Source organism: Mauremys mutica, chromosome 10 (genome assembly GCF_020497125.1).
Source record: "Mauremys mutica isolate MM-2020 ecotype Southern chromosome 10, ASM2049712v1, whole genome shotgun sequence".
Taxonomy (NCBI): Eukaryota; Metazoa; Chordata; order Testudines; family Geoemydidae; genus Mauremys; species Mauremys mutica.
The window spans coordinates 607,817-629,024 of NC_059081.1; the positions used below are offsets into that span (position 1 = coordinate 607,817).

General features: G+C 45.5%; 1 protein-coding gene across 1 annotated transcript in view; it reads right to left on the reverse strand.

Annotated features, from left to right (window-relative positions):
* The window catches only part of LOC123378542 (unconventional myosin-X-like), a 277,407-nt gene that overhangs the window by 209,803 nt on the left and 46,396 nt on the right, over positions 1–21,208 (reverse strand). The window contains exons 2-3 of the mRNA XM_045032485.1: positions 15,584–15,682; positions 7,530–7,688 (exon numbers count right to left, since the gene is read on the reverse strand). Of these exons, the coding sequence (XP_044888420.1) occupies positions 7,530–7,688; positions 15,584–15,682 (258 nt within the window). The remainder of the gene's footprint in view (positions 1–7,529; positions 7,689–15,583; positions 15,683–21,208) is intronic.

Below are 21,208 nucleotides of genomic sequence, written 5' to 3' on the forward strand. Positions count from 1 at the left end.
GTAAAAAAAGAATTAGATAAATTCCAGAGGATAAGTCCATTAATGACTATTAGCCAAGAAGGTCAGGGACACAATCCCATGCTCCAGAAGCTAGGACTGGACTACAGGAGATGGATCACTCAAAAGTGCCTTGTTCTGTTCATTCCCTCTGAAGCATCCAGCACTGGCCACTGTTAGAAGACAGGACACTGGGCTAGATGGACCCCTCATCCGACCCAGTATGGCAGTTCCTATGTTCCTCCAGTTTTCTGGTACCTCTCCCATATGTTCATAATTCTCAGGGATGCAGTGTGATGCTCTGTACCTCGAGGGAACACCCTACATCCCCATGCTCATCCTTATAATATGACTGTGTGGTATCCAATGCAAAGTTTATGTTGGGTGTCTTCAGAAGGCTCATGATACACTGAGTATTGTTGTTATAGTAATGTTATAGGTTGTAATTTCATGTGTATAGTTATGAGGCTGAAAATGTGTCCTCATGGTTTAAAACAAGCCCAGCCAAAAACTCCCCAAGAGCAGAGGGGCAGTTCACACCTCATCAGGGCATGTATGGGACAAACCAAGCCCAGCCTCACAGGAACAAAGGACACTGGCCTAGGCAGCAGCAAAAGGATCTATCTGTTGGACTCTCAAGTGAGTCACTCTGCTTCCTTTGGTCAGTTTGGGACTACGATGAGGTAATGCTCACCTGACTCTGAAGGGGGGAGGCAAAGCCAAGAGGAAAGAAAGAACATGATAAAAGGGAGAGATGGTTGCCATGCTCTCTCTCTCTCTCTCTTCCAGCTCCAGCTCCAGATACCACCACCAAGCAACTGAAGCGCTAATCAAAGGGGAGAGTCTGGCTGAAAGGCAACCAGCCAGCCTGTGGTGAGAAGCATCTAAGTTTGTAAGGGCACTGAAAGTGTTAAGATCAGCTTAGAATGTGTTTTGCTTTTATTTCATTTGACTAAATCTGACTTGTTGTGCTTTGACTTATAATCACTTAAAATCTATCTTTGTAGTTAATACATTTATTTGTTTATTCTACCTGAAGCAGTGCATTTGGTTTAAAGCATGTCAGAGACTCCCCTTGGGATAACAAGCCTGGTACATATCAATTTCTTTGTTAAATTGACGAACTCATATAAGCTTGCAGTGTCCAGCGGGCATAACAGGACACTGCAAGATGGACGTTCCTAGGGTTGTGTCTGGGACCAGAGCTACTGGCTAGAGTCATTCGGTTGCAAATAGCTGGGAGCAGCTTACATGCCAGAGGCTGTGCGTGAACAGCCCAGGAGTGGGGGTTCTCACAGCAGAGCAGAGTAAGGTTGGTTCCCAGAGTCAAGGTTTGGAGTGACCTAGCAGATCACCAGTCCAGATAATATGAGAGGGGAACATCATACGCAGTAATTTAGTTAGCTAATTCCCCAGGGTGCATGTCTGCTGGACTGTCTGGTTTATGGGGCTTATTTGTGTTTTAATTAGCCAAGTATTCCTTGACCTCCTCTCGGCAGTTATTTTAACAAGATCTTTCTTCCTAATTTTTCCAGACTTCTTCTGGCTGAAAAGGTATTTAATATCCCAACTATTTCTGAAACATCATTAACTGCATCTCTTGCCTCTTTCAATCCCCCTCTCATATACCAGGCATAACCCTGGGAACCAGAACAGAGAAATGATACTGAAGAATGAGATAGGGCAGAGGATGAACACGAGGAAGAGTCAGAGGGTCAGAGCTATGAGGATAGGGTTAGGGAACAAAGTTGCTATTTTTATTATTTAAGTGATGCCAGCATGCCTGACACTACTCAAAGCACAAACAGAAAATGAAGAGAGGCCCTGCCTCAAAGGTCTTAAAGATTACAGAAAAGGAAACGGAGGGGATGTGGTCAAGAAGTGAAGGCGATTGGCAAAGAGCTGCTCAAGAGGGTAACAGGCTGCAAACTAAAAAGGCAGGAGGGTGGGGGAGACAAGGGCTGCCAGAGAAAGGTCTCTACACAGAGAATACCTTGTGTGGGACTGGGTCCCAAAGCCAGCAAGACAAGCACGATGCAAGACACTAGGTAGAGAGGCCACTGTACCATGAGAGAGAGAATTTGCAGCCTCCTTCAAATCCCAATACAGACAGGCGACTTTCCAGAAACCAGGTCACTTAATTGATCATTTACTGGAATACAAGGTGAATACAGTCTTGTTGCCTTAGTAACAGTTGCTAGGCAACACAATTGGAGATTCACATTTTACTGTCACACTCTGAAGAGCTTTGGGCACAGGTAAAGCCCAGTGAGCCCCTTTCAATCTCTTTTCCTTAAATCCTAAAGGAGTCTCCTCAAAAGCATGTTCACCCCATCCTGCACCCCTTGTTCTGTGTGTAGGTCACTCCTGGAAACTCCTTGGTTGGAGGTGCACCAGAGAACTCCGTCCCACAGGGTTTTAAAGGAAATTTAGAAACCACATCTATGTGGCAGGGGCTGTGTTTAGTCATCTTGGAGAGGGGGCAGACATTACAGAACAGTGAGGGGGCAGTCTGGCAATAGTTGCTCTTTCTTGGTTCTTTTCAATGATAGATCATATCTGCCCAAGTTACTTGGGATACTTGGGCCCAACCTATATTCACCATTCAGAAGGGATGGGTTACTCACCTGGTCATAATTTGAATTATTCGAGATTTATTTTCCCTATGGTTAGTGCACTTCAGGTTACATATCTGCTCCATGCACCTAGGTCTAGAGATTTTTTCCCTAGCCGTGTCTGTATGGCCCACGCAAACACCCCCACTTTTCTTGGGCTCCACATCAAAGAAACAAAGCGGGCTGACAGATTGCCACCATCTGAGTTCTTTCTCTACCACTAACTCCCAGTAAAGGAAAACCAGGCAGTGGGGAAGGAAGGCAGGTAGTACACTACACATAGGAACAATACATCTCAAAAACCTCAAACTACTACAAGGTGAGTAACCCATCCTTCTTTGAGTGACTGTCCCTATGTGTAGTTAACTTCAGGTGATTCACCAGCAGCATCTTTATAAGGAGGTGGGGGCTGGAGTCCTACGACACAACAGATTGCAGCAGAACCGCCCTGTCCAGAGGAGCATCAGTAGCAGCTACTTGCACCAGTGCACAGTGAAGGTGTGACTGGAACTCCAAATTGCTGCTCTACAGAAGTCAGCAACAGGGAAATAGGGATTTCTCAAAGGGAAACAATCAATGCCACCTGAAGTCTAATCAAATGAGTTTTCAAAGATGCCCTCAAAGGAGATGTTAATCTCATAGCAGAGTTGGATGCTCCCTGAGATCCATTTCACAGAATCATACGACTGTAATGGACCTTGAGAGGTCATCTAGTCCAGTCCCCTGCACTCAAGACAGGACTGAGGATTATCAAGACAGTCTTTGGGAGGAAATGGCCTCTCTCCTTGCATACGTTCCATGAATGAGGCAAAGAGTCTAGGGACCTTTCAAGAAGATTTCATTTTTTCCAAGTAGCCTGCATGTCCAATGAGTGCCACCTCTCCACTGCTAGAATGAAGTTTAGGGTAAAACATTGGAAGAGGGATCCTTTGGTTGATATGCAAGTCTGACACCACCTTAGGGGTGAACTTAGGATTTAACCTCAGATATCCTATCCCTGTGGGAAGCTGTATGGGGGAGGGTCAGCCACAAGCACTCTTAGCTCCCCAATTCTTCCGACCGACATACCAGTGACCAAAAATGCTATCTTCACAGAAAGATGTAGTAGAGAGTGGGATGCCTAGGGCTCAAATGGAAACTAAGTCAGAACTGATAAAACAAGGTTCAAGTCCTGGAGTGGTACCAATTTTGCCAACACAAAGAAGACTTAAATCATGCCCTTCAGGAACTGGGCCGCGAGTGGGTGTGAAAACACGAAGTAGGTGTCTACAGGAGGATGAAACACACTGACAGCCATCAGGTGTACTCCAAGGGAGCTAACAGATAGCCCCCAGGATTTTAAGGACAAAAGGCAGTCCAATATATATAGACTCTTGGCCCGTAAAGGGGAAATTCCTTGTTGGTTAAACCCAAACATAAACCCATTCCACTTTGCTTCATAATATTTCTTGGTCATAGGCGCCAACTCCGTGGGTGCTCCAGGGCTGGAGCACCCACAGAGAAAAACTGTTGGGTGCTCTGCACCCACCGGCAGCTCCCTGCCCCGCCCCCACACCCCAGCTCACCTCCACCTCCTCCCCTGAGCACACCGCGGCCCCGCTTCTCCCCGTAGCTCCCAGTGCTTGCCGCCACAAAACAGCTGTTTCACGGTGGCAAGCGCTGGGAGGGAGGGGGAGGAGGGGGAACGCGGCGCACTCGGGGAAGAGGCAGGGCCAAGGCAGGGATTTGAGGAAGGGGTCCAATGGGGCAGGGAGGGGGCGGAGTTGGGGCAGGGACTTTGGGGAAGGGGTAGGAATGGGGGCAGGGCAGGGGCAGAGGGGCGTTGAGCACCCACTGGCGCAGAGAAAAGTTGGCACCTATGTTCTTGGTAGCGTTTTTTCTACTGCTGTTCAGGATGCCTTGACATTAATTGAACAGGGCCTCGCTAACTGACATCTATCCAAGTACCATGCCCTCAGGTGAATCATGGCTGGGTTGGGAGGGCAAGCCCATCCTTCATCCTGGGTTAGTACCTGATGTATCAGGGGAAGGAGAGCGAAAGTCAGACAGAGGTCAAGCCTCTTTGCTTCTTTATCATGTGTGTAGCCCTGAGTTGTCTCTGATGACTACACTCGGTGGCCACTGACACCCCCATGAAGTTGGGAGGTGGGCGGGAGAATAAGTACTCTAACCCTTTTGGAGGTATGAAATACCTCTTTTCAGCCCACATGGACTCTGACAGAATCAAGGCAGCCCTTGCATGTTTGAGGATGACATCATTAATAGGAAGCACCACTCCAGTCGGACACGAGCCATACAAAATGTCCAACCTCTTGTGAGGTACTTCCTGGACCTCTTCCAGGGAAATCTGAAGTGACCTTGATACTCTCTTGATTCATTCCTAGAAGGTCTTAGTATCATCAGGGTGTGGCAGGGAAGTTGAAATCACAACCTCACACAGGGAAAAAGAGGACAATGTTACAGGTGTAGCCTTTCCTGCGCCTGTTGCTCTTCTTTCTCATGTTGCTGGAGTTGTGGCTCTAGAGTTGGTTGAGGAAGCTCCTCCTCTAACCTGGGAACTCTAGATCTTCTTTGGTCCCTTGTGTCATGAGGCAGGTATACTGGGTGGTAGTCTTGTGGAACTTCCGGAATTGAGGTACTGCCACTGCGGGCTCTGATAACCCCTGGCACTGAGCCCCAAGGTGCTTGGCACCAGTGGTAATGGGTAGCAGATGTTCTCTAGTATGAGAGTTCTGAGACTCTCTGGAAACTCCCAATGTTCTGTCTGGGGTGAATCTTCTCCCTGGGGCATAGTCTGGGTCCAGATGTATGCCACAGTCCTCTTCCAACTCAGAAGATTCTGATCCTGAATATAGGGGTGGGGAGCGTCCCTTAGTACCAGAAGGAGCAGTGATGACCTACCTCTATGTGTTTATGGTACTGGAGACCATCTGGCTCAACTCCTACATGTGGACAGAGACGGAGAGGAGTACCTTTGAGAAATTGGTGCCAGCTGGGGTCCCAGTGTCAGGCAATGAGGCCTGGAGAAGAGTGGTGACTCCAGGTCCAGGAGCAACAGAAGGTCTTCCAGAGCTGAGAAGTGAACCAGAGAAGATGGAGACATCTCCACAGCTCAGATCACCGAAGAGTGCACCGGATCCAGCACCACTGATGAGGGATTTGGTGCTGAAGAAGCAGTCCCAGTACCAGAGGGTGTTGACATTTTGGCCTTCAAAGAAGTCCTGGTCCAGTCCTTCCTAGTACCAGACAGTCCCACTCTGGAGAATGAAGCTCCTAATGACTTGGTATGGGATGGGGACTCTTGCCTCTTGTCAGAGGGCTTGAACAGGGAACCTTCCCTCTTGTTCTTTTGGAAGCATTTATATCTCCCTTTCCCATCTGCTCTGATCTCCAGAGTCTCTCGGAGCCAGAGGTGGGGCGAAGGTCTTGAAGCCGCCCAAAACCAAAGAAGAAGAGTAGCCACCCCTACCTTCTTCAGGATGACGCATGGGGGAGGGGAGTCTCCCCAGTCAGAAGTTGTTCTCGCTTTCATGGTTTCTTCTGTGAGGGACTTTCAGAGCCAAAACTCCCTGGACTGCGTAGTTCTATTTGGGAAGGACCTACAGATCTGCAGCTGGAAAGGATGTGCGCATCCCCCAGGCAGTAGAGACAGGCATCGTGGTAGTTGTGACTGGGAAGAGCTTGTGGCATGCATCACAACTCACTCCCCGCAACCATTGGAGGGTCAGGCTGGAAGGCGTGCAGCAACTGCTTCCCCTCCACAAGGCGGGTCCAAATAAGGAACTGAGCCCCGAGGCCAGGGGTAGTCAATAGGCAGATCGTGGGCCAAATCTGGACCGCCAGACACTTTTGAATGGATTCCAAGATCTATTTACTTACTTATTTTTGTTGATTTTTTTATTATATTCTTCTCTGGAGTCTGGACCTTGACAATAAATAATTAACTACCCATGCCCTAAGCTATCCCCTAACTAACCATACTATTGAGCTAGATAATTAGGACATTTTAAAAAACATAAAAAATATTTATAGAAAAGCTGAAGTCAGCACAAGCACTGAACTCCACCTTAGAACACGAGTGGTAAGAAGGAACAAAGAGAGCAATCCGGCAGCCCCCTTCCTTCCTTTGGTGCAGAGCATGAGGAGGGGACGGGGTGGATGTGCAGACCAGTCCTTAGCACATGGAGCACATATGAAACATGAAGTGCACGACACATAGGGACAATCACTTGAAGAACCACCACACACCTTCTAATCCTTAATGGCCATTTGATCAACCTATAACCTCTGGCCCAACCGTGTTCAGATCAGCAAGAGCTGGGGACTCGGGGGACACAGGGAATATAATGTCATAAACTCAGCTGCTAATATGAAAATAAAAACAGAAGAGAAACGGCCCTGCAAAACCATCCCAAAGCCCAGAACGGAATATCCACGGACAGGGACTTTTCTTTCTCTACGGGGGCTTAAGGCCTGTGCGGGCAGGGCCGGCTCCAGGCACCAGCGTAGCAAGCAGGTGCCTGGGGCGGCCAATGAAGAGAGGGGCGGCACGTGCGGCCATTCGGCGGCGGGGCCATCACTCCCTCTCAGAGCGAAGGATCTGCCGCCGAATTGCCATCGTAGAAGAAGCGGCGGTAGAGCTGCCGCTGATCGCGAACGCGGCTTTTTTTTTCTTTCTTTTTTTTTGCTGCTTGGGGCGGCAAAAATGCTAGAGCCGGCCCTGTGTGCAGGGAGCAAGAGAAATCTAGGATTCAATGGAAATGCAAAGGAGAGGGAATTCCCTGTTTATCCATTGGGAACAGTCCCTGTAGCTCAGGGGACATTGTTCAAATCAATATTCTATATGTACGTTGGCAGCTCCAGAAGATAAACAGAGGGCATCAGCCAGCAGGGACTTCTCCCAGCTTAGACACTTACATATATGCTGTCCTGTTGGTAGCGCTGATGCAGGTTGAGCAGAATAGCAGCCTCATGCAGGTCTCCCAGCATGGACATGTCTTCCACACCCTCCACACTAGTCTGGTGCATTGGCAAGACCTTCTCCCTGGATAAGGAAGCCTGGGGATAGCAGAATACCTGGAGAGAAAGGGAAAAGGGACCAGTAACAACTGAGAAGAGAATCACTGATCACAGCTTTACCCCATGGCACTTATTAATGATCAGAGGTGGAACATGACACAGGGTGGATATCTGCTGTTTGGGTTTATTTGCACAGCTTCCTACACTCCTGTCCTATCTGAATGAGCCCTCTGGAGAGAACTCTGGGAGCATGCAGACCTCCTCCACTCCAGATTTGTTCTCGCCATCTTCAGTACTGCCTGGGAGAAGCTGGAGAGTGCCCAGAGCAGGGACTCACAAAGCAAAAGGCTGTCACCCTGAGAGTTAAAAAAGGTAACATGGAGCCCACATCTGGGGGAGATGCCTAGATACCATGAGGAGTGTGGAATAAGAACCTAGGCAGAAGAGAATAGATTCGTACATGTGCACTTGGTGTGTGTTTCAGAATGTATTTCCATCCTTACCCTGCACATTCTCAGAGGCCTGGACTACATCTCTGAAGAGACTGAAAAGCAGAAGCCAGACCAAAAAGACATGCTCTTCTCCTTTTATTTTAAAGATCATGCTTTATACGCAAATCTCTTCTTGTGTGTTTGCACATGATTTTTGAAGTCATGGGTTTAAGATGTCTGTCAATTCTTCTCAGCTCTGAGGCACACACTCTTCTCTCTGTCCCTATAGCTAAAAACCTTGTCCAAGTTGCATTGGCCTGTTTTGCAACACATCATAGTGCAGGCTCTCCCCCAGAGTTAGAGCTGGAGGTAAACATCAGTAACCTGAGTCTGAAGAGAATGAAGCTGAGGCCCACCCTGGCATACTCTGACCATGCAGCCAGCTGGCCTCACTGCCCCTCCTCTCCACGGTGGCTACAAATTGATTTTTTTAAATAAAATTTTAAAATTTGATTTTTTTATTTAAATCAGATATTTTTAAAATAAACTTATTGATAATTCAAATTGAAACTGACCACTTATGTTAAAGCCTAAATGTATTATAATCTATAACAATCATTTAAATTAAATACAAAAAATAACACCAAGTGGTACGTTTGCTTCCAAGTTTTAAAGAAAGCCAAACCACTGAAATGGTGGAAGTCACTGGCAAAGCACTTAGAGCCAGCATGTGTTAAAGCACTAATGCAGTTTTTAACACCAGTAGCCTCTTGTATAGGTGCAGAGAGAATATTTTCTTCATTTTGGTTTATTCAACTAGTTCAGTTCAATGACTTCGTTCCAAGTAAAGAAACCAATTGAAAATGATAAAAGCAGGCAATCTTGTTTTCCTCTTCCAATCGATCAAGGAAAACTAGAATTCGTTCTAAATTATTGAAACATGGAGACCAGAAACTACCAGCTGAATTTATTAGCTGCAGATAATACTTCCTTTGCTTAATAAATCAGTTTGTTTTAAATGCAAAATGTAATAGATTTTTATATGCATCCAGTACATTTAAAGTTGTTTATTTTTTTTTTAAATTCTGTTTTGCATTTTTAATTGAATTTGAATTTCCATCCAAATAGAACTTGACACAAATCAGAAGTAAAGAATTAATCTAGTAAATAAGAAATGCATCAGTCACCATTTTCTAACCTAAAACATGTAAAAATTAAGAAAAATTAAACTATACAATTGCTTAAATAAATGCATATAGGTATGTGTAGCCTCCAGGTTAGCAAAAAGAAGCAGTAAATTTAGTATAGATTCTATATTTAGTTGCCAACCAACTTGTTTTAATAGTTACCAACTAATGAGAATCAACCTTACTTTAGAAAAAAAACTAAAATGTACAAATGAAAATTAAAATTGATTATTTAAATCATGATTAAAATCAGTGATTTAAATTTTATATTTGATTTAACTCACTCCACACTGCTCCTCTCATAAATCCCTGTACCCCTTTAAGCTTGCAAATACTATGGAGCAGTGGTCGGGAAGCAAAGCAGGGGAAAGGAAGCAAGATAAAAAAGGTACAGGTATGATCTCTCCTCACACCTACCTCACCATCACCCCCTGTGCCTCAGCACCCCAGGGACCCATCATCCACTCCAGTGGCCAGGATGAGCAATCCCAGGAGACTCCCTGCAGCCCACTGCATGTGTGAGAAGGGAGGCTCCAGGCAAGAATGTCCTGAGAGATGTCTGACCCTTGCCAGCCCTAATATCAGATCCTAAATAGATACAGATTATGGGGAAATGAAATGAATTTGACGGCCAATCAGGACACAGGATTGTTATTCACTGATAAAAGTTTAAAAAAAAACCTAGAAAGCGACTAAGAGGAAAATCTCTTCAGACAATCAGCTGTCAGTAAAATTATTTTTTACAGAGCCCAAAACCAAACTTTGATTTTCTACAGGACTATGTGAAGAACTAAGTCCCTGACACAAAGCTCTTGCTTCAGGTCTAATATTACCTGTGACACAATGGTCACAAACAAAAAGGAGGAAGAGACGAAGTAGCATTAAAATCACTCAGTGACTCAGTATGAGCATTAGCCTTCAGAAGAAAACAAAATATCCATAAATCTGAACACTGCTGAGACTGCTGCATGTAACAGAAAAGTCAGGTTAGGAAGGTTTTGGTTTGCTTGCTTCTTGTGGGCAAATGTTAGAAGGGATGATTTAAAGGATGAGGTCATGAATTTTAGGGAGGGGTAACCAGAAAGGACTACTATTTCATCTAGTCTGAGCTCCTGCGTAGAACAGGCCACAGAATTTCACCCAGGAACTGCTGAAGCGAGTCCACTATCTAGTGGTTGAACAAGAGTCTCTCCCTTAGAAAAGCATCCAGGCTTGATTTCAAGACTTCAAATAACGGGGAATCTACAGCGTTCCTTGGTAATCTGGTCCAATGGCTAATTCCCTCATTTAAAAATATGCACCTTATGTCCAGTTTGAATTTGCCTAGGTTCAAGTTCCACACACTAGCTCATGTTCTGCCTGTTTGTTAAAGAACCCTCCATTACCAGAAATGTTCTCCCCATGTAAATATTTATACACTGAGTAAATCACCATCTCTTGAACTTCTCTTTGTCAAGCTAAACAGATTGAGCTCCTTTACCCTATCACTGTACAGCAGATTTTCCAGTCCCTGAATCATTCTTGTAGTATTCAACATCCTTCCTGAAGGGTGGACACTGCAACTGGACACTATCCAGTAGTAGTCTCACTGATGCTCTCTCCTAGATGTATATGAAAGACATACATGGTCCCACACATACCACTACTGTGACTTTGAAGAATGCAAACAGCCTAACATTGATCACTGACACAGGAGAAATCCTTCAGAAATGGTGACAGCATTTCAGTGATCTTTGACCGCACCGTCCAACATCACAGATGAGGCATTAAGAAGAGAAGTGCGTCAGCCAACATGGACACAATCCTGTTCTTTGGCAAAGTCAGCACTGCAATCAGTGTGAAAAACTGCAGGTCCCCCAGATCTGACGGCATTTCTGCAAAATATTCAAGTATGGAGGTGAGATCCTGCCAAGGCAACTGCACGTACTATTGGAGGACTTAAGACATACCACAAGACTTCAAAGCCATCACTATATAAAAGAGGAAAGGTGAAAAGTCTGATTGTGGTAACTATCAAGGTATCCCATTACGCTCTATCACTGGAAAGGTTCTGACTAGGGTGCTCTTTGTTTGTCTGCTACGCAACAGAGCTAATAATCTGCTATCAGAGTTGCAATATGGTTGTAGGCCAACACATGGAGCACATGTGTGACGCTCTGTACCTCAGGGGAACACCCTACGCCCCCATGTTCATCCTTATAATATGACTGTGTGGTATCCAATGCAAAGTATGTCATGTCGAGTGTCTTCGGAAGGCTCATGATGCACTGAGCATTGTTGTTACAGTACTGTTACAGGTTATAATTCATGTATATAGTTATGAGGCTGAAAATGCATCTTCAAGGCTTAAAATAAGCCCAGGCAAAAATGCTCCAAGAGCAGAGGGGCAGTTCACACCTCATCAGGGCAGTATGGGACAAACCGAGCCCCGCCTCACAGGAACAAAGGACGCTGGCCTAAGCAGCAACAAAAGGATCTGTCTGTTAGACTCCTGAGGGAGTCACCCCCCCTTCCTTTGGCCAGTTTGGGACTGCGATGTGGTAATGCTCACCTGACTCTGAAGTGGGGGGGGAAAGCCAAGAGAGAAGAAAGAACATATAAAAGGGAGAGACTTTGCCATGCTTTTCCTCTCTCTTCCACCAAGCGACTGAAGCGCTGATTAAAGGGGAGAGCCTGGCTGAAGGGCAGCCAGCCAGCCTGTGGTGAGAAGCACATAACTTTGTAAGGGCGCTGAAAGTGTTAAGATCAGCTTAGAACGCGTTTTGCTTTTATTTCACGTGACAAAACCTGACTTCTTGTGCTTTGACTTATAATAACTATAAAGATACATTTTAAGTGAATAAATCTGTTTATTCTACCTGAAGCAGTGCGTTAGGTTTGAAGCGTGTCAGAGACTCTCCTTGGGATAAGAAGTCTGGTACATATCAATTTCTTTGTTAAACTGATGAACTCATATAAGCTTGCAGTGTCCAGCAGGCATAACTGGACACTGCAAGACGGAGGTTCCTAGGGTTGTGTCTGGGGACAGAGATATTAGCTAGTGTCATTCGGTGGCACAATCCAAGGAGCATCTTACATGCCAGAGGCTGTGCGTGAACAGCCCAGGAGTGGGGGGTTCTCACAGCAGAGCAGGGTAAGGCTGCCTCCCAGAGTCAAGGATTGGAGTGACCTAGCAGATCACTGGTCCAGATAACACCAGAAGGGAACATCACAACATGATACACCGCTACCTCGATATAACGCCACCCGATATAACACGAATTTGGATATAACATGGTAAAGCAGTGCTCCGGGGGAAGGGAGGGGCTGTGCACTCCGGTGGATCAAAGCAAGTTCAATATAACATGGTTTCACCTATAACGTGGTACGATTTTTTGGCTCCCAAGGACAGCGTTATATCGAGGTAGAGGTGTATTTGTAACCCATTAGATGCAGGAGAAATGCAGAGAATAGCAACATGACATTTACATTGTCTTTATGGACCTAGCTTTATTGACACTGTCAGTAAACCTGGGCTTTGACAATGATAACGTAAGTTTGGTTGTCCAGAAAAATTCACCAACATTTTGAGGCAATTTCATGATGGAATGCTTGGATGAGTCTGCATAGATGGTGTTCTGTCTGACCCATTTACTATTACTAAAGGTATTACGCAGGGTTGCATAATTGGTCCACTCTTGTTTAATCTCTTCTAAGTAGCTATGCTTGATGATGCTACAGGAGACCTGAATGCTGGTATCAGGATACATTTCCAATCCTCTGGAAAATTACTGAATCTGAACAGGCTGCTATCTTCCACGAAGATCTTCACAGCAATTGTTCATAACCTGCTGTAAGCCGATTACTGTGCTCTAGAGGCACATACTCTAGAAGATACACAATTGATTATGGACAGATTGACAGTGTCTGCAGAAAGGTACGAGCTGACAAGCAATCTGAAAAAGACAGAGGTCATGTATCAACCTGCACCAGAGAGACCCTATGTGAAACCAAAAGTCACCATTAGCAACACACAGCTGAATGCTGTTATGGCCTTCAGCTATCTTGGTAGTATATTGTTGAATGATGTCACCACAGACAAGGAGCTGACAAGTTATTAACAAAGCCAGTTCATCATTTAGCAGAGTAGCAGGCAGAGTCTGGCAGCAACATGGTATTAAGCTTCAAAATCAAGTTAAAAGTCTATAAAGCAGTGATGCTGTCCAACTTGTTGTATGAATGTGAGACTTGGACCTGCTACACGCATCACATTAAGCGTCCCGATAAGTTCCATTTATAACATCTGCACGCCATACTCTGCATCAAGTGGCAGGATAAAGCCATCACTAACGGGTTCTGGAACGTAGATAGCCCACAGGGATTGAAGCCACATTTATCACATCACAGTTACACTGGGCTGGTCATGTGTTGAAGATGAATAACACCAGAATGGACAAAGCAGTTGCCATATGGTAAACTGAAAGTGGGCAACTGAGTATGAGGCAGCCAGAAGAAATGCTTCAAGGATACGCTGAAGCATAACATAAAATAGTGCAACAGTGACATTGACAGCTGGAAGTTGTCAGCACCACAGATCCTGCTGGCAAGCAATAGTCAGTGATTGGGTTACCCAATTCAAGATTAACTGCCATATGGATCTTGAGGCACAGAGGCTGAGTCAAACAGCAGCAGACTCAGCAGGCACAGACTGTAATCTCTTCCTCCACATTAAGCTACCTATGCACGTCACGTGGAAAGGGCTGCCACTTGCACATTGGTCTTTTTAGCCACAACCGTACTCAACACATCATCTTTGGTCATGAAGGACAACAAGAAGAAACAATGCAAAGGTAACACCTGTGATGTTGAGGTCAGACTAGATGACCTCATGGTACCTTCTAGCCTTAAAACCTATTGAGAGCAGGAACCCACCTCTCAACTCCTACTCAGTATTCTCCAATTTATACATCCAAGGACTGTATTAGCCATATAAGCCACAGCATCACACTGGGAGCCTTTGGTTATCTACTGTAATCCCTGGTGGGTTTTTTTTTCCAGAGGTGATGAATCGATTTTGGGGGGCTTTCCAAACATAGGGGCAGCATGTAAGTCAGCACATGGTAGAAAAGGGAGAGGAAATGAAGATGCAATGGCCAGGAAAACAGTACTTATTACTTTATTCATTGGCTGCAGCACTGCCTGGGAAGCTGGACTCTTCACATGGTAAAATCAGGTGATTTTCATTAATGAGATGGGGAGACAAGCTGACAGTGAGACATGCTTAAAGAGTCTTAAGTAAAAACAGTCCACATGGCTGCATAGGTGACAATTACAGAGCAGAGTACCACGGACAACAACATTGCAGGGATACCAATGGCCTAACTAATGCCCTCGCAGGCAGGGTCCCAAGCAACGAATCACAGGGTTAGAAGGAACTGCAAAGGTCATCTAATCTAACCCCCCAATACACCTTCAGGCCAATACACAGCAATCAGGTTCAGGAAACAGGTGGCCACAACCTATATTAAAAACACCCTAAAGCAACCTGGGCCTGCAAGAAGAGCTATTGAGTGAATGGAAAAGGAGGGAATCAGGTATCTATAGTATGCCCCCATGGCACAGCCAGGACTTTTCAAAAACTTTGCCATGATTTTCACAACTTATGACTTTGCTGGTCTTATCCCCATTGTCCCTCATGACCTTTCCCAAAACGTGCCTTGACAATCCTCCATCCCTAACTACAGAATACAGTGCTGCCAGATGTGGGGTATTTGGAAGACTGTGATGCAAGATGTGAAACTGAAACATGTTGGTGTGATGGTTTCCAGTCTCTGAGAGGTAAGTCAGGCATCTAATAGCAGCTTAAAGGGACACAATAAATTTGAAATCTAGTCAATTTCAAAAAATGAGTGAAAGTAGTTTCAAACATTTAAATCCACATACACACCACCCCCCCCAACCAATTTGGTTTTACAGTTGCATTTTCCTGTTTTTTAAAACTGTTTCTCTCTCCCCTGTAGCTGTGAGACACCCCCACATAAACAACTGAGGAAACTGGCTAACAACCTATACAGCAGAATCAGTGAGAGTGATTACAAAGTCAGCTATAACAGAGAGAGAGAGAGAGAGAGAGAGAGAGAGAGAACGCACTTCTAACCTCTGTTCGTTGCAGTGATCTCATGTGTTACAACAGCAGCAGGGGAACATTTTTCAGACAAAATTATGATACTGACGTTTACGGTTTCCATATAACATAAGGAAATCATCTAAGACCAGGCGATTTTGACCTGTAGCTTTTCTCAGCTGTAACACCAGCCAGAGCCTCATGCAAACCTTGATTTCCAATTATACTCACCTCTCCATAATCTGTTGTGAAGAGCACAAACCCATCATTGCATGAGCCAACAGTGCACGGCTGCAGCTGATCTTGCTCCCGTAGCCACACCCGGGTGCCCTGCAATTAAATATTGCCCATTAGAAACAATACAAGATTCAAGTCACTTTCCACTGTACCTTGCACCAGCTGCTCCCACATTTGTGTGTGAGCACTCGAAAGGGACACCCATCCCTAGTTTCACAAAGGAACTACTGAAACCGCTTTCCATGTGCAAGGTCACAGCTCTGTGTGTGTCACAGACAGAGGTCACAGTTCTATCTCCCCTTGAGATGGAAGGTGGACCCGCTTCTCCGCCTCTCCTCAGCATCCAAGCTGTGCATGGGGAGAAGCACCCAAGATCAGAAGCCACTTTGAAAATGTTGGCTTTAGCTCCTGTTAAGCCTCCCTCATAAGCAGGGGGCTCCCACAAGCTCAGTGATGTACTCGACCTATATGCTGAGGTAAGGCCTCCTGATTCCTATAGCATAATGGTGCTGAATACATTACAGCACATTGAAATGTATGCTGCACATTCAAGGACAGTAGAACCTCAAGAGTTACGAACACTTCGGGAATGGAGGTTGTTCATAACCCTGAAATGTTAGTAACTCTGAACAAAACATTACGGTTGTTCTTTCAAAAGTTCACAACTGAACACTGACTTAATACAGCTTTGAAACTTTACTATGCAGAAGAAAAATGCTGCTTTCCTTTTTTTTCCCTTTAGTAATTTACATTTAACAACGCACTGTACTATATTTGCTTTTTTTGTTTTTGTTTTTTGTCTGTCTCTGCGGCTGCCTGATTGCATACTTCCGGTTCCAAATGAGGTATGTGGTTGACTGGTCAGTTCCTAACACTGAGGTTCTACTGTAAATTCTAAATAGGGGAAGCATATGGGATAGGGAAAGGTGGCTACTGAATTAACCATGAACCTGAATAGTCAGCACCTTATTATCTGTTATTTGTGTTTAAATTAAATTAAATTAACAAGTCTCAGACTTTTCCATGCCTTGTATCTCTCTGGCATTCCATCACACTGCCCTCTAGGGCCAGGACATGCTCCCCTCCCCAGCAACCAATCACACCACCCTCTAAGTCCATGACACTCCTGCCACCCCATCCTATCACATTGCCCTTGGTCTGGGAAGCTCTCCTCACCGTCCTTATCCTCATCTACCAGGTGACCTCTCCCCGCACCATGTAACCCTCCTATGAAAAACAAAACCTATACAAAGCTATGTTGAGAATGTTACTGTAGTGAGGCGGTATGGCCTCCCTCTGAGCCAGAGGGGGAGGAACCACCCTCCCTCCCAAGTGGGCGGGGCCAGGACTGTCTCGCCCCTCCCACCGGAAGTATGCCGCTGGAACAGGAAGTATAAAGGGCAGGGCAGAGACACGGAGGGAGGCAGATGGATCCTGCTCGCTCCCAGCCGCTGACCCTGCTGCTGAGCCCAGCAATGCCCTGCCCACCAGGGAACTTACTGCTGCCACGGACCTGCCAGGACTGCCCTGGGCCACCTACCCAGAGGAGGCAGACGACGCTCTGCTAACCCAGGTACACCCCAAGGGGAAGAGACGGGAGGAAGTGGTGAGGGACAGCTGACCCTAGTCTGACAGCAGCTTTGCCAGAGACACAGTCAGCAAGCTGTGGCTGGAATCACCGCTGACCCATTCGCAGACCACTCTGCCACGGTTAGGGCCCTGGGTTTGGGGCCGGTGGAGTAGGGTGGGCCTGGACCTCACCTGCCACATACACCCGCCAAGAGGGGCAGCCTCCCCTCATAAGGTCCAGTGGCCTGTGCTTGTCGGTTGTCTGATGGAGCTAGGACACCCAACCCCTGGGGTTCGCTCTGTCTCTGCGACTAGAGACCAGAGCTCATTAACTACTGGGTTTTCTCTGGCTGTGGTACAAGTGTCCAGGTCTAATTGACTACTGGGTGTGCCCTGTATCTGCAGCAAGAGACTAGGGCCAGTTGGCTATGGCGTTTGCCCAGTTCCTGCTTAAAGGGCCCAAGGGCTATAACCCATTGACTGTTCATGGAATCATAGAATATCAGGGTTGGAAGGGACCTCAGGAGGTATCTAGTCCAACCCCTTGCTCAAAGCAGGACCAATCCCCAACTAAATCATCCCAGCCAGGGCTTTGTCAAGCCTGACCTTAAAAACCTCTAAGGAAGGAGATTCCACCACCTCCCTAGGTAACCCATTCCAGTGCTTCACCACCCTCCTAGTGAAATAGTGTTTCCTAATATCCAACCTAGACCTCCCCCTCTGCAACTTGAGACCATTACTCCTTGTTCTGTCATCTGGTACCACTGAGAACAGTCTAGATCCATCCTCTTTGGAACCCCCTTTCAGGTAGTTGAAAGCAGCTATCAAATCCCCCCTCATTCTTCTCTTCTGCAGACTAAACAATCCCAGTTCCCTCAGCCTCTCCTCATAAGTCATGTGCTCCAGCCCCCTAATCATTTTTGTTGCCATCCGCTGGACGCTTTCCAATATTTCCACATCCTTCTTGTAGTGTGGGGCCCCAATCTGGACACAGTACTCCAGATGAGGCCTCATCAATGCCGAATAGAGGGGAATGATCACATCCCTCGATCTGCTGGCAATGTTCCTACTTATACAGCCCAAAATACCATTAGCCTTCTTGGCAACAAGGGCACACTGTTGACTCATATCAAGCTTCTCGTCCACCATAACCCCTAGGTCCTTTCATGCAGAACTGCTGCCTAGCCCAGGGGTAGGCAACCTATGGCACGGGTGCCAAAGGCGGCACGCGAGCTGATTTTCAGTGGCACTTACACTGGCTGGGTCCTGGCCACTGGTCTGGGGGGCTCTCCATTTTAATTTAATTTTAAATGAAGCTTCTTAAACATTTTAAAAATCTTATTTACTTTACATACAACAATAGTTTAGTTATATATTATAGACTTCTAGAAAGAGGCCGTCTAAAAATGTTAACATGTATTACTGGCACATGAAACCTTAAATCAAAGTGAATAAATGAAGACTCAGCACACCACTTCTGAAAGGTTGCCGACCCCTGGCCTAGCCACTCAGACCCTAGTCTGTAGCAGTGCATGGGATTCTTCTGTCCTAAGTGCAGGACTCTGCACTTGTCCTTGTTGAATCTCATCAGATTCCTTTTGGCCCAATCCTCCAATTTGTCTAGGTCCCTCTGTATCCTACCCCTACCCTCCAACATATCTACCACTCCTCCCAGTTTAGTGTCATCTGCAAACTTGCTGAGGGTGAAATCCACACCATCCTCCAGATCATTAATGAAGATATTGAACAAAACCAGCCCCAGGACCGACCCTTGGGGCACTCCGCTTGATACCGGCTGCCAACTAGACATGGAGCCATTGATCTCTACCCATTGAGCCAGACGATCTAGACGGCTTTCTATCCACCTTATAATCCAATTCATCCAGCCCATACTTCTTTAACTTGCTGGCAAGAATACTGTGGGAGACCGTATCAAAAGCTTTGCTAAAGTCCAGGAATAACATGTCCACTGCTTTCCCCTCATCCACAGAGCTAGTTATGTCATCACAGAAGGCAATCAGGTTAGTCAGGCATGACTTGCCCATGGTGAATCCATGCTGACTGTTCCTGATCACTTTCCTCTCCTCCAAGTGCTTCAAAATTGATTCATTGAGGACCTGCTCCATGATTTTTCCAGGGACTGAGGTGAGGCGGACTGACCTGTAGTTCCCTGGATCCTCCTTCTTCCCTCTTTTAAAGATGGGCACTACATTAGCCTTTTCCAGTCATCCGGGACCTCACCTGATCACCATGAGTTTTCAAAGACAATGGCCAATGGCTCTGCAATCACATCCACCAACTCCTTTAGCACCCTCAGATGCAGTGCATCTGGCCCCAGGGACTTGTGCTTGTCCAATTTTTCTAAATAGTCCTGAACCATTTCTTTCTCCACAGAGGGCTGTTCACCTCCTCCCCATACTGCGCTGCCCAGTGCAGTAGTCCAGGAGCTGACCTTGTTCGTCTTGGGGCACTGACTCCTGGGAGAACCTGCTCCCGCATGACAGGCCGAAGCTAGCTGCCTATCTGGGAACTTAACCCCGTTAGGCCCACTGAGATACTAACACCAAACTGCTAATTTCCCCAATACTAGGCTGAGATCCCGACGACACAGTGAGACAGGGTAGCTTCCCTCCGACCCAAAGGGGGAGGGACTACCACCTGACTACAGTTACATTTGCATGGTTAATCGCTTTACAGTCAGCAAACACCAGTGTTAAGGTTGCTCGTGCCTTTACAGTGCCCTCAGCCCCATGAGTCTACACAATTATGACACAAGCTTTACTTACATGATCATAATTAATAATATCCTATCCCAAGAACACATTCTATAGCTTTAGATACCCAAGTGTAGCATTTATATAGCTTTTTTCCCTATTTTTGCATACTTGTCTTCATTGTCACAACAGATCGGTGTTTCTGTACTGACACTTTTATATGATAGATTCCTATTTCCTAAAGGTCTGTATTTTAATATTTCAGTCAGCAGCTATTTGTTTACAATTTCTTTTCAAACAGCACTTCAGGGAACTAAACAGTTAACTGTAAAGTTGGCTTAGCTGCAAATTTAGGTGACATATATGCCAAAAATTCTTGCTATTCCTCTTTGTTGTAATGCTTAATCTATAATATACTGTATAACAGCTTAGTGTACAATTTTCATATAAATGACTATAATGGACTCTATTTGTCTGGCACACACAGAATAGTGGAAGGTGCTATTCACCTGCATCTAAAGCCATAGAAAAAAAGTTTGAAGTTATTTCTTAAAAAAAAGAAACACAATTAAAGAGACTTATCACAATGCATACACATAAGCAGGCAGAGTTAAAATTAACTATAGTGTTTTACCAAAGTGTCTTTTTTTTTTTTAATGGAACATCTGAGGAGTTTCCAAAAGCAAAAAGTTAATGAAAAGAAATTCCATAGTGTGAAAGCATTTGCCTACCTGCCAGCAGAATGATGAATCTCACGCACCTTAACAGGTTTGCAGGAAAGAGCCCTTCTTTTCCTGTCTTGCATGTATTAGTTGTGGCGTTTAAACCACATAAAATGCAGAGGAAAGGAGGGCTTCTGCAAAGCCGCCCATTATTCACTGCACACTTTCACTAATTTTTTCATGACACAGCCAAGCTAGCTACACAAACTTGAAGTTCTTAAGCTATGTGTACATTTTAACATCTAAGAAGTGTACAAAATATACTGTATACATGGAGTGCTATTTTCAATGAGTCATAACTTAGAGAAGTCAAAGCCATTTTTCTGGAACACTCTCCTATTCCCCGGCTGAATTTCAGCATTGTTCCCCAGCTGTTTCAGAGCTACAGCTGTTTAAAATAAAAAATTGCATGAATTATTTTTAATATTGGGGAAATTAGTACACACACACACACACATATATATATACACACACACACACACACACAGACACCCTCTCCTTATGTTAAACAATGGCTGAACTATTTTTACTCATCTTGCAGAAAAAGATAACTCAATTTGTGGCAGAGGCCAAACCTTAGGAAGTCCCCTTTTAATATAAAAAATTGTGGGAAG